This window comes from Acanthopagrus latus, chromosome 21 (genome assembly GCF_904848185.1).
Source record: "Acanthopagrus latus isolate v.2019 chromosome 21, fAcaLat1.1, whole genome shotgun sequence".
NCBI classification, from domain to species: Eukaryota; Metazoa; Chordata; class Actinopteri; order Spariformes; family Sparidae; genus Acanthopagrus; species Acanthopagrus latus.
Genome location: NC_051059.1, coordinates 27,642,853 through 27,656,537, shown reverse-complemented (window position 1 = coordinate 27,656,537; position 13,685 = coordinate 27,642,853). Strand labels below are relative to the sequence as shown.

General features: G+C 46.6%; 1 protein-coding gene across 5 annotated transcripts; it reads left to right on the top strand.

Annotated features, from left to right (window-relative positions):
- The first annotated feature begins 384 nt into the window (after nucleotides 1-384).
- Nucleotides 385-11,877, top strand: dhx9 (DEAH (Asp-Glu-Ala-His) box helicase 9). 5 transcript variants are annotated; one of them, XM_037082948.1, is made up of 28 exons: nucleotides 385-577; nucleotides 1,545-1,702; nucleotides 1,783-1,923; nucleotides 2,065-2,185; nucleotides 2,423-2,604; nucleotides 2,700-2,848; nucleotides 3,969-4,015; nucleotides 4,388-4,524; nucleotides 4,614-4,703; nucleotides 4,803-4,964; nucleotides 5,424-5,501; nucleotides 5,579-5,770; nucleotides 6,133-6,274; nucleotides 6,549-6,631; nucleotides 6,715-6,871; nucleotides 7,006-7,103; nucleotides 7,259-7,472; nucleotides 7,931-8,025; nucleotides 8,394-8,467; nucleotides 8,683-8,835; nucleotides 9,026-9,186; nucleotides 9,392-9,503; nucleotides 9,599-9,760; nucleotides 9,887-10,014; nucleotides 10,095-10,324; nucleotides 10,601-10,716; nucleotides 10,997-11,197; nucleotides 11,295-11,877. In XM_037082948.1, the coding sequence occupies exons 2-28, from the start codon at nucleotides 1,592-1,594 to the stop codon at nucleotides 11,659-11,661; spliced, it is 3,903 nt and encodes a 1,300-aa protein (XP_036938843.1). In that variant the 5' UTR covers nucleotides 385-577; nucleotides 1,545-1,591; the 3' UTR covers nucleotides 11,662-11,877. The 5 variants fall into 5 exon arrangements, with proteins under 5 accessions (XP_036938843.1, XP_036938845.1, XP_036938844.1 ...); XM_037082950.1 differs by having other exon boundaries at nucleotides 385-588; XM_037082949.1 differs by having other exon boundaries at nucleotides 385-699.
- The last annotated feature ends 1,808 nt before the right edge of the window (nucleotides 11,878-13,685 follow it).

Genomic DNA, 13,685 nt, shown 5'->3' with positions numbered 1-13,685 from the left:
CAACATGATATAGTTAATGTCCAATATGTAATATCGTGTGTTTATATTTAAGATACACATCAAGGAGGAAAATCATACATTTATTTTATGAAGATGAATATATATTTATTTGTATAATATATATATATTTTATAAATATATATGTATTTGTGTATATGTGTATGAATATATGTATTTTTCAAAATAAATATAGATTTATTATATAAACACATATTTATTTCATAAATGTATAAATATATTTGTATATGTGTATTTTTAATAAATATATATATATATATATATATATATATATATATATATATATATATATATATATATATATATATATATATATATTTAATCAATGTATGAGTTACTTGATGGCTGCCTGCACTCACACTGTTCAACAAACCCAGACGGGGGTTCTGTAACAGCAGTCTGGTCGTGCACACTCCGGTCCAGTAGGCGGCGGTACTGCAGCGAACATGAGCAGACTCCACAGACCGGCAGTCAGCATCAGAACACGGACTGAAGCCAGTGGACCGTCGGTGTGTTCCTGCAGGAGCTGTTGTTCTGACTGTCGGTACCAGAACTGCTGGTAATCCAAACGTGTGTCCAGTTAACGGAGACGCGCTGCAGCTGTTAGCTGTTAGCTGTTAGCTGTTAGCGCAGGTTTGGCGGCAGATGCAGCGAGTGGACGCTAATAACAGAGTTAGACAGGTTCACTCACTGCTGGTTATTATAACTCACCTTTAATTAATGTATGTGTGACGTGTGATTAAATGTGTCCTGGTGATCAAAGTACGTGGAATAAAGCAGCCAAGTGATTTAATTGTAGCGCTAAGATACTTTCGGCAGCTAGCGTTAGCAGTTCGGCTGTGTATGCTAACGTTAGCCGAGCTGCACACGCCGCTTCAGGTCGGATGTGATGGAATAAAACGAGCTGAGATTAAAAGACAGACGATAATAACCCTGAGAGATTAAGTCAGTAAGTCTGATCTTGTTTCTAGGTCCGCCGGGGTGATATCAGGCTCCGTTGTCTGATAATGTTCGACTAAAACTGTCAGCCAAACTCCTTTGGAAAACTTGTGAAATTAAAGAGAACGTCTGTCTCGGACACGACTTTGTCTTTTAGGAGTTAGCTGTGTGTTCTGCTGAAATAACTTCGTGTTGTACATCATTCGGTCAATAATTCCATCCCGAATCCAACGAAAGGATTCATTAATTCACAAAAATGTTAAACCACATCACTGCGGTCAATCATGTCTCCCAGGTTAGCAAAGCGGAATAATGATGTGATTTGTGTGTGAAGTCCGCCAGTGAACAATGTATTTCTTTTGGTAGCCATTTTTCAAAACTTAGAAATATTCATAGTAAATGCTTAATTTGTTGGGTAGCCAGACTTCCATCACTGTTCACAGGTGAATCTGAAAGAGTTCTGTGTTCAGTCACTGGAACAGCAGGTTTAACAACATATACAACAGTATATGTAATCGCAGTGATGACATGGGTCTGGATGAATTGACTCGGAGGCAGTAAACTGACTGCAGTTTGTAATTTTTCAGGTTAAAGGCTCTACACAGGAGGAAACTCCCCCGGCCGTCAGTCCACCATGGCGGACATTAAGAACTTCCTGTACGCCTGGTGTGGAAAAAAGAAGCTGACTCCAAACTACGACATCCGAGCTGCAGGCAACAAGAACAGGCAGAAGTTTATGTGTGAGGTGAGTTTTCTGACTGACACATCTTCTTCTGTGTCCTTGGCTTCTAGCCTGTGTCCTGACCTAAACTCTCCTCCGTTCAGGTCCGCGTCGATGGCTTCAACTACATCGGGATGGGAAACTCCACCAACAAGAAGGACGCTCAGACCAACGCTGCCAGGGACTTTGTCAACTACCTGGTCCGAATCGGGGAGATGAGCGCAGCAGAGGTTCCTGCTCACGGGGTCAGAACTCATCCAGTTGTTCCATCAAAGACAAGATGACGTATCAGACATCTGTTATAATCCTGCTCTGTTAACAAGCTCTGCTTGTAAATGAGTCTACTGAGTGGCGTGTTGCTGAAAATCTGAATGTTGTGACACCAGGTGAGCGGTCCAGACGCAGACCAACCTGATGGAGGAGGAGGACCAGGAGGAGTTAGTGGGTTTGGAAACCTTCCCTCCAGCGGTCCACTGCCTCCTCATCTTGTAGTCAAACAAGAGCACGGTATGTTCTGGTCTCTCTGATGGAGTCTGAAGGTCCTTCATGATGATGAAGATGTTCTGTGGAGGCGTCAGCGTCCATGTTGATGTGTCTGAGCTGTGATTGGTCAGCTTGGATCCTTTTATAAGGCACACCTGTGACATACAGAGACCTGGACGCCTCACCGGACCAGGATCTTGATGTTGGAACAGGAGACATGCAGAAAGTAAAAATGTTGATTTTGTGTTTGTCTGTTTTTAGAAGTGAGCGGTTCCAGCGGGCCAGTACCAGGAGTGACTGGACTCGGTTACTCAGGAGGAGGAAACATGGGGAGGGGCGGTGGAAGAGGAGCAGCAGCAGGAGGAGGAGGAGGAGCTGAGTGGGACCGAGGAGCCAACCTCAAGGAGTACTACGCCAGGAGAGACGAGCAGGAAGCTCAGGCGGTACGGCACCAGAACCAGCTGACTCTGGATTTTCAATCATGAATAGTTTCCTGCAGACAGTGAATGTGTTCTGGTTTTCTGCTGGGTCCCTGTAGACTCTGGAGTCGGAGGAGGTGGACCTGAACGCTAATCTCCACGGTAACTGGACGCTGGAGAACGCAAAGGCCCGTCTGAACCAGTTCTTCCAGAAGGAGAAAACCAGCGCTGAGTATAAGTACAGCCAAGTGGGACCGGACCACAACAGGTCTGGACCAGAAATCTCCAAATCCAGTCTGACACAGACTGTGTATCATTGTGTATAAATGAGTTGGTTGCTAGTTGAAATCCCACTCGTGGTGTTCGGTGTTGGTCGGGATGGTCCTGTATGTTTTTCTGCTGGACTGCTGTCAAACCCAGAGACCTCCAGAGTGTGTCGGCAACACCAGAGAGATCTCACTGTTCACTATCGGACCAACCACCAGAACTCAAACCAGAGCAGAGAGCAGGCGGACAGCCGGGCCCACACACACACACACACACACACACACAGACACACACACACACACACACACACACACACTCACACACGCACACACACTCACACACACACACACACAGACTCACCAGCTAAATCCTGGTCAGAACTGTTTGTTCTGTTCATCTCAAGTTAACAAGCAGTAAGAAATAATGATAATAATGATAATAATAATGTGTTTTTAGTTATTTAATCTTTTCTGAGTGAGAACTTGAAAGCTTTATGAACTTTGAATCCACAAATACAGAACGGTTTGTTTGTGTTCAACAATTTGACACAAATGTGTCTTTTGTAGCAAAATAAATAAATATTAATTCATGTCAGATCTTCTAATTTGATTGATCGCTATATTTATTGTATTTTGTGCATTTAATGGCATGTTTACTTATTTACTTATTTATTTATTTACTTATTTATGTATTTATGATTTTGTCCAGCTCAGTCAGAAAACACGAGGACAGATTTCGTCTTTCTGCCAACATTTAGCTGGTGAGTCGGGCCGCTGTCTAGTATTTGTAGGCTGAAGTGAGGTGACACCAGAACTCAGAACCACACTGAAGGAAGACATGGGGCAGCGTTTAGGTGCACTAAAACTGTCTCATGGATGCAGCCCGGGCTCAGTGGAGTCTGGTTCTGATTTCTGGTGTCGCTGTGCGCTGCAGGGCAGAGAGCAGCCAGGAGGAGCCGGAGTCAGAGCTGCTGATTGGTGTTTTTTAATCCCAAGTCTGGCAGAAAAACATACAGGCTTCCTCCTGAGAGCAGCAGGTGAGTTCATCACGTCACCACTTACCTCTGTTTGTTCTGAAGACTGCAGGAAGTGAAGCTGTGATGTTTGTGTGTGTGTCTGCAGGAGCTTCATCGCAGAGATGCAACTGTTTGTGAGGCAGCTCGGCAGAAGTAAGAGACTTTTCTTCTGAATATGTTTCATGGGCGTCATGAAATAGTTTATATCCTCAGCTGTGAGTCAGCAGGAGAGTCAGCATCTGTTCATGCAGGACAGATCATCTGCTACTAGCACAAAACTACAGTCTACCAGCCAGCTGTCAAAGAGAGAGTTGTATTATGGGTAACGTAGGTGGGGGGAAGAAAAATGTGTCTAATAAAGAATGTGTGGTTCTGCATCGCGTGTCCATCGAGAGTCTGACAGAGTTACAGGAGTGACGAGATGAGCCAGTGCAGGATGTTTTCCATTAAAGGAACAGTTCCCAAAATGAAAACAACAAAAAGTGGTGTGAGGTCAAATGTCACAGCAGAGTGTCTGCTCCTCAGGGATCACAGCTCGAGAGCACGGCTCCAACAAGAAGCTGGCGGCTCAGTCGTGTGCTCTGTCTCTGGTCCGGCAGCTTTACCACCTGGGAGTGATCGAGGCGTATTCAGGAGTCACCAAGAAGAAGGAAGGAGAAACTGTACGTCTGCAGAGACCCGCAGATTTAAGTGAGACATTAACAGAGAGACGTTTGTGTTTGACTCGAGTCGTCCTGTGTTTTGTGTCCAGTTGGAGGTGTACGAGGTCAACGTGTCCCCTGACCTGCAGCAGCAGCTCGCCAGTGTCGTCCAGGAGCTGGGAGTCGACATCCCCTCACCTGTGAGTCACCTGAGCCACCAAACTGACCACAGATCAGTGTGCTGAGGGTTCATCCTCTGGGACCTGGACTCTGATTTGAATGTGTGTCATCCCATCCAGCCTGCAGACCCCAGCAGCTCAGTGTCTCTGGTTCAGGGGAAGATGGCGATGTTTGAGCCGTCACAGCGACAGAGCGGAGCCGGGGTCGTCCCCTGGTCGCCTCCGCAGGTCAACTGGAACCCCTGGACCAGCAGCAACATCGACGAGGGACCGCTGGCCTTCGTGAGTCTTTGATATTTATTGTCAGACATTCGATAGTCAGCAGTGAGTCGTTATAGCTGGTTTACCTGCCGACCAACGTCTCATAAGAACACAGTTGATCCAGGAGTCACGTCACGTAACGTAGTGATGTCATCACGCACGCAGAACATGATGAGGCAGTAAACAGGAGCGGACGCTGCAGCTCTTACTGTTTTTATCTCAAGCTGCTTTATGTCAGCATGATCTGCAGCAGGAGGTCAGTGTTCAGACGGTGACAAAGGACGGATGTTGTTATTGGCTGCTCTGTTGTGATGTCACCATGTTATACCGAGTGACTTGGACCTGAGTAGTAGTAGTAATAATAATAATAATAATAATAATAATAATAATAATTATTATTATTATTATTATTATTATTATTATTATTATTATTATTATTATCATCATCATTATCATTCTGATGGTATTTCCCTCCTGCAGTGCACCCCGGAGCAGATCAGTGGCGACCTGCACGATGAGCTGATGTACCAGCTGGACCATGACGAGAACCTGCAGAAGGTCAGTCTGGTTTTAGTGACTGTCTCTTCTTGTTCTTTGTTCTGAAGTCAAACTTTATTTGAAACTGTGTTGTTCAGATCCTGTCAGAGCGCGACCAGCTGCCCGTCAAACAGTTTGAGGAGGAGATCATGGCCACGATCGACAGCAACCCTGTGGTGATCATCAGAGGAGCGACGGGCTGCGGTAAAACCACCCAGGTTCCTCAGTACATCCTGGACCGCTTCATCAAAGGAGGCAGAGCGTCTGACTGCAACATCGTCGTCACACAGGTGAAGCTTCCTCTTTGTACACCTGCAGACAGCAGTAACCAGACACACTGGAGCTGAACTTCAGTGTTGTCAGAAGCAATCATCAGATTCACTTCATCACGTTTTCTCTCCTCAGCAGTTCACAGCAGAAACTTCCCACGTCTCATAAATAACAGGATGATTGAAATTAGGACCTGAAGCAGAACTTCCACTGATGGCTCACTGGATCTTGGATCATTAGAGGCTCTTAAAATGAGCCTGAATCTGAGCTGCGATTTAAAGACCAGTGATGATGTTTAATACTTCTCTGATGATGTTACTGTGGTATTGTGCTTGTTAACTGCTGATCCACACAAACATGGTCAGTCTCTTACTGTCTCCAGCCCAGAAGAATCAGCGCCGTGTCTGTGGCCGAGCGAGTCGCCTACGAGAGAGCTGAGGATCTTGGGAAATCCTGTGGCTACAGCGTCCGGTTTGAGTCCGTCCTCCCTCGACCCCACGCCAGCATCCTCTTCTGCACCGTCGGTACATCAAGAGACTGTGACTGATTCCTGCAGGATGGAAGTGCCTGCCACTGAGGTCCAGACCGGTTGGTCTGACCACACTGACGCAGACGACGCCGTCACTGCAGAAGAATAAATAATGTTCCACTATTTTAGAATTTACTTCGCTGTTTCCCAGTCGCTCAGTGTTACCTGTGTTTCTGAACAGTTGATTTTCAGATTGAAGCAGTTTATTGTGGACTTTGTTTGCGTGTCGTCCGTCAGCAGGATGCTGATGAGGAGGTTTTGTATTTCAGGTGTTTTGCTGCGAAAGCTGGAAGCAGGAATCCGAGGCATCAGTCACGTTATCGTTGATGAGATCCACGAGAGAGACATCAATGTGAGTTTACTTTATGATGTACAGATATATATTTATTCAGCCGGTACACATCGCTTCACGATTCCTTTGTCGTCTCCGTGCAGACGGACTTCCTGATGGTGGTCCTCAGAGACGTGGTCCAGGCCTACCCAGAGGTCCGCGTCATCCTCATGTCAGCCACCATCGACACCACCATGTTCAGAGAATACTTCTTCAACAGCCCCATCATCGAGGTGTTCGGACGCACCTTCCCTGTTCAAGGTAACTGCCTGCCCACTTCAGTGTGACGGCAGGTGATCCAGATCATCACCCGCCTTCACGCTGAATGAGGGATCTGTAATAACTTGCAGCTGTATCCAGAGTTTCAGGACAGCTTATTTCTGCATTTTTCACAGAGTATTTCCTGGAAGACTGTATCCAGATGACCAACTTCATCCCTCCACCGATGGACCGCAAGAAGAAAGATAAAGACGAGGAGGGAGGAGAGGACGATGTGAGTGACCTTTCCTCTGATGTTGGAGTTAAATAATATAACCTCAATATAAATAACGTTTCTGCTGCTCAGTGTGGCTGAAACAAACAATAAAGATGAAATATCACAGCTGTCTACAAAAGGATGAGTGAGTGTAACGCCCTCCCTCTCTGCAGACTAACTGTAATGTGATCTGTGGACCAGAGTACTCTGCAGAGACGAAGCGCTCGATGGCTCAGATCAACGAGAAGGAGACGTCGTTCGAGCTGGTGGAGGCTCTGCTCAGGTACATCGAGACGCTGCAGGTGGCCGGAGCCGTGCTCATCTTCCTGCCCGGCTGGAACCTCATCTACTCCATGCAGAGACACCTGGAGACCAACCCACACTTCGGTACGTCAGCACACCACAGACATCACATGGCACCACATCACACCGGAGGGACAAACAACAGGAACAAGAAACAGTCCACAGTTAAGAGTTAAGAGCTCAAGAATAAGCACGTTGGCTGATTTTCAACAGCTGCTTTTTGTTTTATTTTATTGATTCTCCTTGAAGACAGAAGTCTGAGAGAAAGATCTCCTAACCAGGACGGATGAAAACAAAACTCTGGAGACATTCAGAGTTTTCCTCTCAGATTTTGGGTGAATTGACTCTTTCATCCACGGTCAAGTTCAACTTCAAAATCAGAAATAAGGTTTAATTCATGTGATAGAAACAAACTAAGATCTGAAAGTACAACAAGAAGTTTGAGCATCAAGAAATCTGAAATGTGCATCAAAATAAATGAAGTAGAAGTAGAAACGTCTGACTTTGGTTAAAGGGTTTTTTTCTCTTGTCGTTGTTTCCAGGAAGTAACCGGTACCGGATCCTGCCGCTGCACTCACAGATCCCCCGGGAGGAGCAGAGGAGGGTGTTTGAACCAGTTCCAGACAACATCACGAAGGTCTGACACGCTGCGGGACACAAATACCTCAGGCGCTGTTGTTTTTTATTAGATTAGTGAGATTCAAACCAGAAAGAAGAACATCCATTAATGTTCCATCCAGTATTGTCAAGGTGATGTCAGTGTTGGATCCCTCACAGGAGAAGACATCCGTCACACGTTCTCGTGGTTTTTAGTTTTCTGCCTCACGTTGGACACGAGGAGTCGAGGCTGTTTGTTCCTCCTGCCACCAAACCTTCCGAATAAACTCCAACATTCATTCAGATTTGTGTTGCATGAATCACTTTTAATAACTTTCAGTTTCTACTTGAGAGTCGGCAGAGCTGCGGCTCGTCTGATTATTAAATATCATGTTGTTGAATCTGCAGGTGATTCTGTCGACCAACATCGCAGAGACCAGCATCACCATCAACGACGTCGTCTACGTCATCGACTCCTGCAAGTAAGTGTGTCTGAGCAGAGTGACAGCCTGAAGGTAGTCGAGTCGTCTGGTTTCATCCTACGTTTCACTTCTCAGCGTGAAATATTCAGCTGTTGCTGCGCTGCATTTATCTGACAGTATAAATGATTAACACTTCTGCTGCAGTAAAGGATCCTTTGTGTCAGAGTTAAATGTCACATCCCAGTTTAAAGATCAACTTGTTGGTGTCCTGACAGGCAGAAGGTGAAGCTCTTCACCTCCCACAACAACATGACCAACTACGCCACCGTCTGGGCCTCCAAGACCAACCTGGAGCAGAGGAAGGGTCGAGCTGGCCGAGTCCGGCCCGGGTTCTGCTTCCACCTCTGCAGCCACGCTCGATTCGAGAGGTTTGAGCCGTTAAAGCCCCCCGACACCTCCTGACGCCTCCTCAGTCAGCTGTGTGGTTTCTGTCAGACTGACCCGTGTGTGTGTGTGTGTGTGTGTGTGTGTGTGTGTGTGTGTGTGTGTGTGTGTGTGTGTGTGTGTGTGTGTGTGTGTGTGTGTGTGTGTGTGTGTGTGTGTGTGTGTGTGTGTCAGGCTGGAGACTCACATGACTCCAGAGATCTTCAGGACTCCGCTGCATGAAGTCGCTCTGAGCATCAAACTGCTGAGACTCGGAGCCATCGGGCACTTCCTGTCCAAGGCCATCGAGCCGCCGCCGCTGGACGCCGTCATCGAGGCCGAACACACTCTGAAAGGTACAGCATGTTTCTGTTGTGTTACTTTACTTTCTCGTTTGTTTTTGTATTTCATTCATCAAAAGTACTAATGTTTAAAGTCTAAATAACGTCAAAGGGAATTTCTGGAAAAAAGTGAAAAAGGCTTTTGAGGAAATCAGATAAATAATGTGTATGTTTGTTTTTATGGGATGAAATATTGACATTTCATCTTGTGGTGTTTCAGAGCTGGACGCTCTGGACTCTAACGATGAGCTGACTCCTCTGGGGCGGATTCTGGCCCGCCTGCCCATCGAGCCTCGGCTGGGGAAGATGATGATCATGGGCTGCATCTTCCAGTCAGTTTGTCGTCCTGCTCTTCAGCGTGCAGATCATCTGAGCACCTGCCTTCTGTCTGACTGATTTAAACGTGTCTCCTCACGTCTCCCTCTAGTGTTGGAGATGCCATGTGCACCATCTCAGCCGCCTCTTGTTTCCCGGAACCTTTCGTCAGCGAGGGGAAACGTCTCGGCTTCGTCCACAGAAACTTCTCCGGCAGCCGGTTCTCTGATCACGTGGCTCTGCTGTCCGTGTTCCAGGCCTGGGACGACGTCAGGTCGGTCCGATCGCTCAGTGTGTCAGCTGTACTACAGCAGGTGTTGCTGGTAGAGGCAGTGATGTGCCAGTTCAGATGAAGACGACTCGCATGTCTAACACTTTGTTGTTGTTGTGTTCATGTCAGGATTAACGGTGAAGATGCAGAAAATAACTTCTGTGAACACAAACGTCTCAACATGTCGACTCTGAGGATGACCTGGGAGGCTAAAGTCCAGCTGAAGGAGATCCTGGTCAACTCTGGGTTTCCTGAAGGTACCTGAACGCAACACAGATGAACACTAAAGCTCAACGTGTCAGTTGTCTTCATGTCGGTTCTCCTGCGTCTCCATCAGAGTGTTTGATGACTCAGATGTTCAACACGGTCGGACCGGACAACAACCTGGACCTGGTGGTTTGTCTGCTGACCTTCGGCTTGTACCCGAACGTCTGCTACCACAAAGAGAAGAGGAAGATCCTGACCACCGAGGGGCGCAACGCTCTCATCCACAAGTCTTCTGTCAACTGCCCCTTCAGCAGCCACGACATAACCTACCCGTCCCCGTTCTTCGTCTTCAGTGAGAAGGTACCTGTCACATTTATGTTCTTACAACAAGTTCTCAAAATTCTGACATTTTCAGGAATGACAAGGGGCCGTATCTCCAAGTGAACCTTGAATTCTAGATTGTAGCCTTCAGTCCTGAAAAAGTTCCAGAAAGTATCTAAACTAGCAAACATTTCCTGCTAAATACTGACCAGAGCGTCGCTGACACTAACGTCCTGGATCTCTGAAAATGTCTTGGACACGTGCTGTGTGTCACGGTTGCGTAGTTGTAACTGTGTTTGTTGTTTTGTGTCTCAGATCCGAACGAGAGCGATCTCAGCTAAAGGGATGACTCTGGTCAGTCCTCTGCAGCTGCTGCTGTTCGCCTGCAAGAAGATCAGCTCCAGCGGAGACGTCGTGGAGCTCGATGATTGGTGAGAAGTCCGTGATCAGAATCTGATTTACCTCCAGCTGACTCACATCTCAGTGATCAATAAACGGCCTGGTCAGTAAAGGTTCAGTTTACTGTCAGACAGGACCAATAAAACAGTTTTCTGTTTCATGAAACAGACAGTTTGAGACACTTTGTGTGTTGACTGACTGATGAGATCGTTCACAGTCCTGATTATTGATCGTCAGGACAGACCAACAACATGTGGTCTGCTCAGTGGCCCACAGGAAGTGAGTGATGACCTTTCACATTAATGCGTGCAGGATCAAACTGAAGATCCCTCACGAGGTGGCGGGCGGCATCGCGGCTCTGCGGGCCGGACTGGAGGCTCTGGTTGTGGAAGTGACCAAAGATCCAGAATACATCAGGCAGATGGACCAAAGCAACCAGCGACTGCTCAACCTCATCAGACACGTGTCCAAACCGTCTGCAGCCGGAATCAACATGGTGGCCAGCAGCCAGAGGTACACACACACACACACACACACACACACACACACACACACACACACAGTCAGTTCACCCAAAACAAGTGTAACTGTGACTCCCCTCTCTGCACAGGATGGGAGACGGACCTCGACCTCCAAAGATGGGACGCTTTGACGGAGGAGGTGGTGGAGGAGGAGGCTACAGAGGAGGAGGAGGGGGAGGTTACAGGGGAGGAGGTGGATACGGAGGTGGAGGTTACAACAGGGGAGGAGGTGGATACGGAGGTGGAGGTTACAGGGGAGGAGGTGGATACGGAGGTGGAGGTTACAACAGGGGAGGAGGTGGATACGGAGGTGGAGGTTACAGGGGAGGTGGAGGAGGATACAGAGGAGGAGGAGGTGGATATGGAGGAGGAGGTGGTGGATATAGGGGAGGCGGGGGCTACAGAGGAGGTGGAGGGGGATACCGAGGAGGAGGAGGGTACAGAGGAGGTTATTAACGTTTGATGACATCATTCAAACAGAAACTGTATGTTTTTAGTGAAGAACCATGTTTGTTTTCAGGCTGCTGATCAATAACCTTCAGATTAATGTTGATAATGAAGCTCCACCTGCTCTCAGGTCTGCTTCAGTTGGCTGCAATGTGTCTGACTGTATTGATTATTTGTATCTGTTGTTCATGTCCCCAATAAATCTTTCACAGCTGATCAATCAGACTGATGAGTGTCGCTGATCGTTATCAAACCAGAGATATGAAGTCAGATCATTCAGAAATGATACAGATGTTTACGTTCATGTACAATATCACATATTATATATCATAATTAATACTTGATATAACTGATGGATCTGAACAAATGAAGGTGAATATACATATTACATATATAATATGTATCACATGTTGGCTGGTGTCGGGCAGCAGGGGGCGCTGTGTGTCTGTCAGACATCTGGAGATTATGATTTTAATATTAGATGTTTATAAATCTAAATGTGTGTTGAGATTAAACTGATTAATATTCTACCTCCACCTTCTGGAGAACATTATCATATATAATGTTCTGCAGAGGACATCAGTAGTTTTACTCACTACATCAGACAGCTTTCATTGCTCGTTAGTTTTCAGATTACCTTCCTCTCACTGACCTCCAGGTGTGTTGATGTTGGTGATAAGAAGTTAAATTTATACTTGAGTAAAAGTAAAGAAGTGGTGTTAAATATTACTCTGGTAAAAACAGAAGTCACCTGTGTGAATAATACTTGAGTAAAAGTATTAAAGTATCTGGATGTAATCCAGGTTTACTCCACTACATGTATCTGATAGCTTTACCTGCTGCATCAATCAGATAAAAACTGGTTCATATTCAGTCTCTGACTCATGGTGACGTCATCACACTGGCAGGGTTTATGACCTTTGACCTGTGAGGTCATCGTCACAGCACCACTGTGTGAAAGTGAAGATGAAGATCTAATCAGCTCAGCTGTGTGTTAATGAAGCCGCTCTTCATCACGTCTCACCTGAACATCACCTGTCTGTCAGCTGAGTGATTTCATCACATCCTGTGAATTATTAAACGACACCAGAGAAACTGTGTGAAGAACAAAACAAACTCTCCCACTCAGACAGTCAGATCAGATCAGATCATCAGATTACATCTGACTGCAGAGAGACGAGTCCTGAGAGGAAACAAACCTGAGAATAAAACACAGGCTGGATTTTGAGGGAAAAAAGAAAGAAAGAAAAAGAAATTGTAAGAAAAATCTGAATTTTGAATTAAAAGCCAGAAATCTTTTTTTAAAAAATGTAATCAAATCTGAATTCTAATAAATCAAGTCGGACAGTAATCTGTAATGTAACGTGTGTAGTCAGTGTTAAGTACTTTATACGTCACTTTACAAATCTTTACCTGAAGAAAAGTTACTAGAGAGAAAAAAAAGTAGAAGTTGACCTGAAGGTCCAACAGTTCCTCCAAGTTACACTTCAGTTGAGTAACTGTGTGAATGTGCTTGGTCAGTCTGCAGGCTGCAGGTGTTAATGACCTGAATGAGTTATAATTAAAGTCCCTCAGTGTTTCAGTGTGAAAGGTCTTTAATTAGATCTTCATCACCTCCGCAGGGAGGCCAGGAGTAATCACGTACCGAGCTGATGACACTGTGACCTAACAGGAGTGACTCCTGGTTCCGTCAGGGTCCCCGCAGGACGTTCCGTCCAACAGAACTCTCATCTGGACGCTGTTCCTGGAGTTGGACGCGGAAGTCGCCGGATCGTCCTCTGCGCCTGGGAGCTGCGCGGCAGAGCTGCGCAGTGGCGCGCTGGGTGTAGTCTGCAGCTCCGTCTTTTCCTGCTGGAGTTGGTGCATGGCGGCGGACACAAAGAGCTGAGGCCGAGCGACACCGACACTCTCAGGACAGGACAGCCGGGACACAAGCTGCGGACGGGGCCTGGAGCGAACACGACCTGCCGCTCGGAGACGCCCCGCATGTTCTCACCTGTCGGTTGAGGCCGTTTCCTCGGGAATCAGTCGGT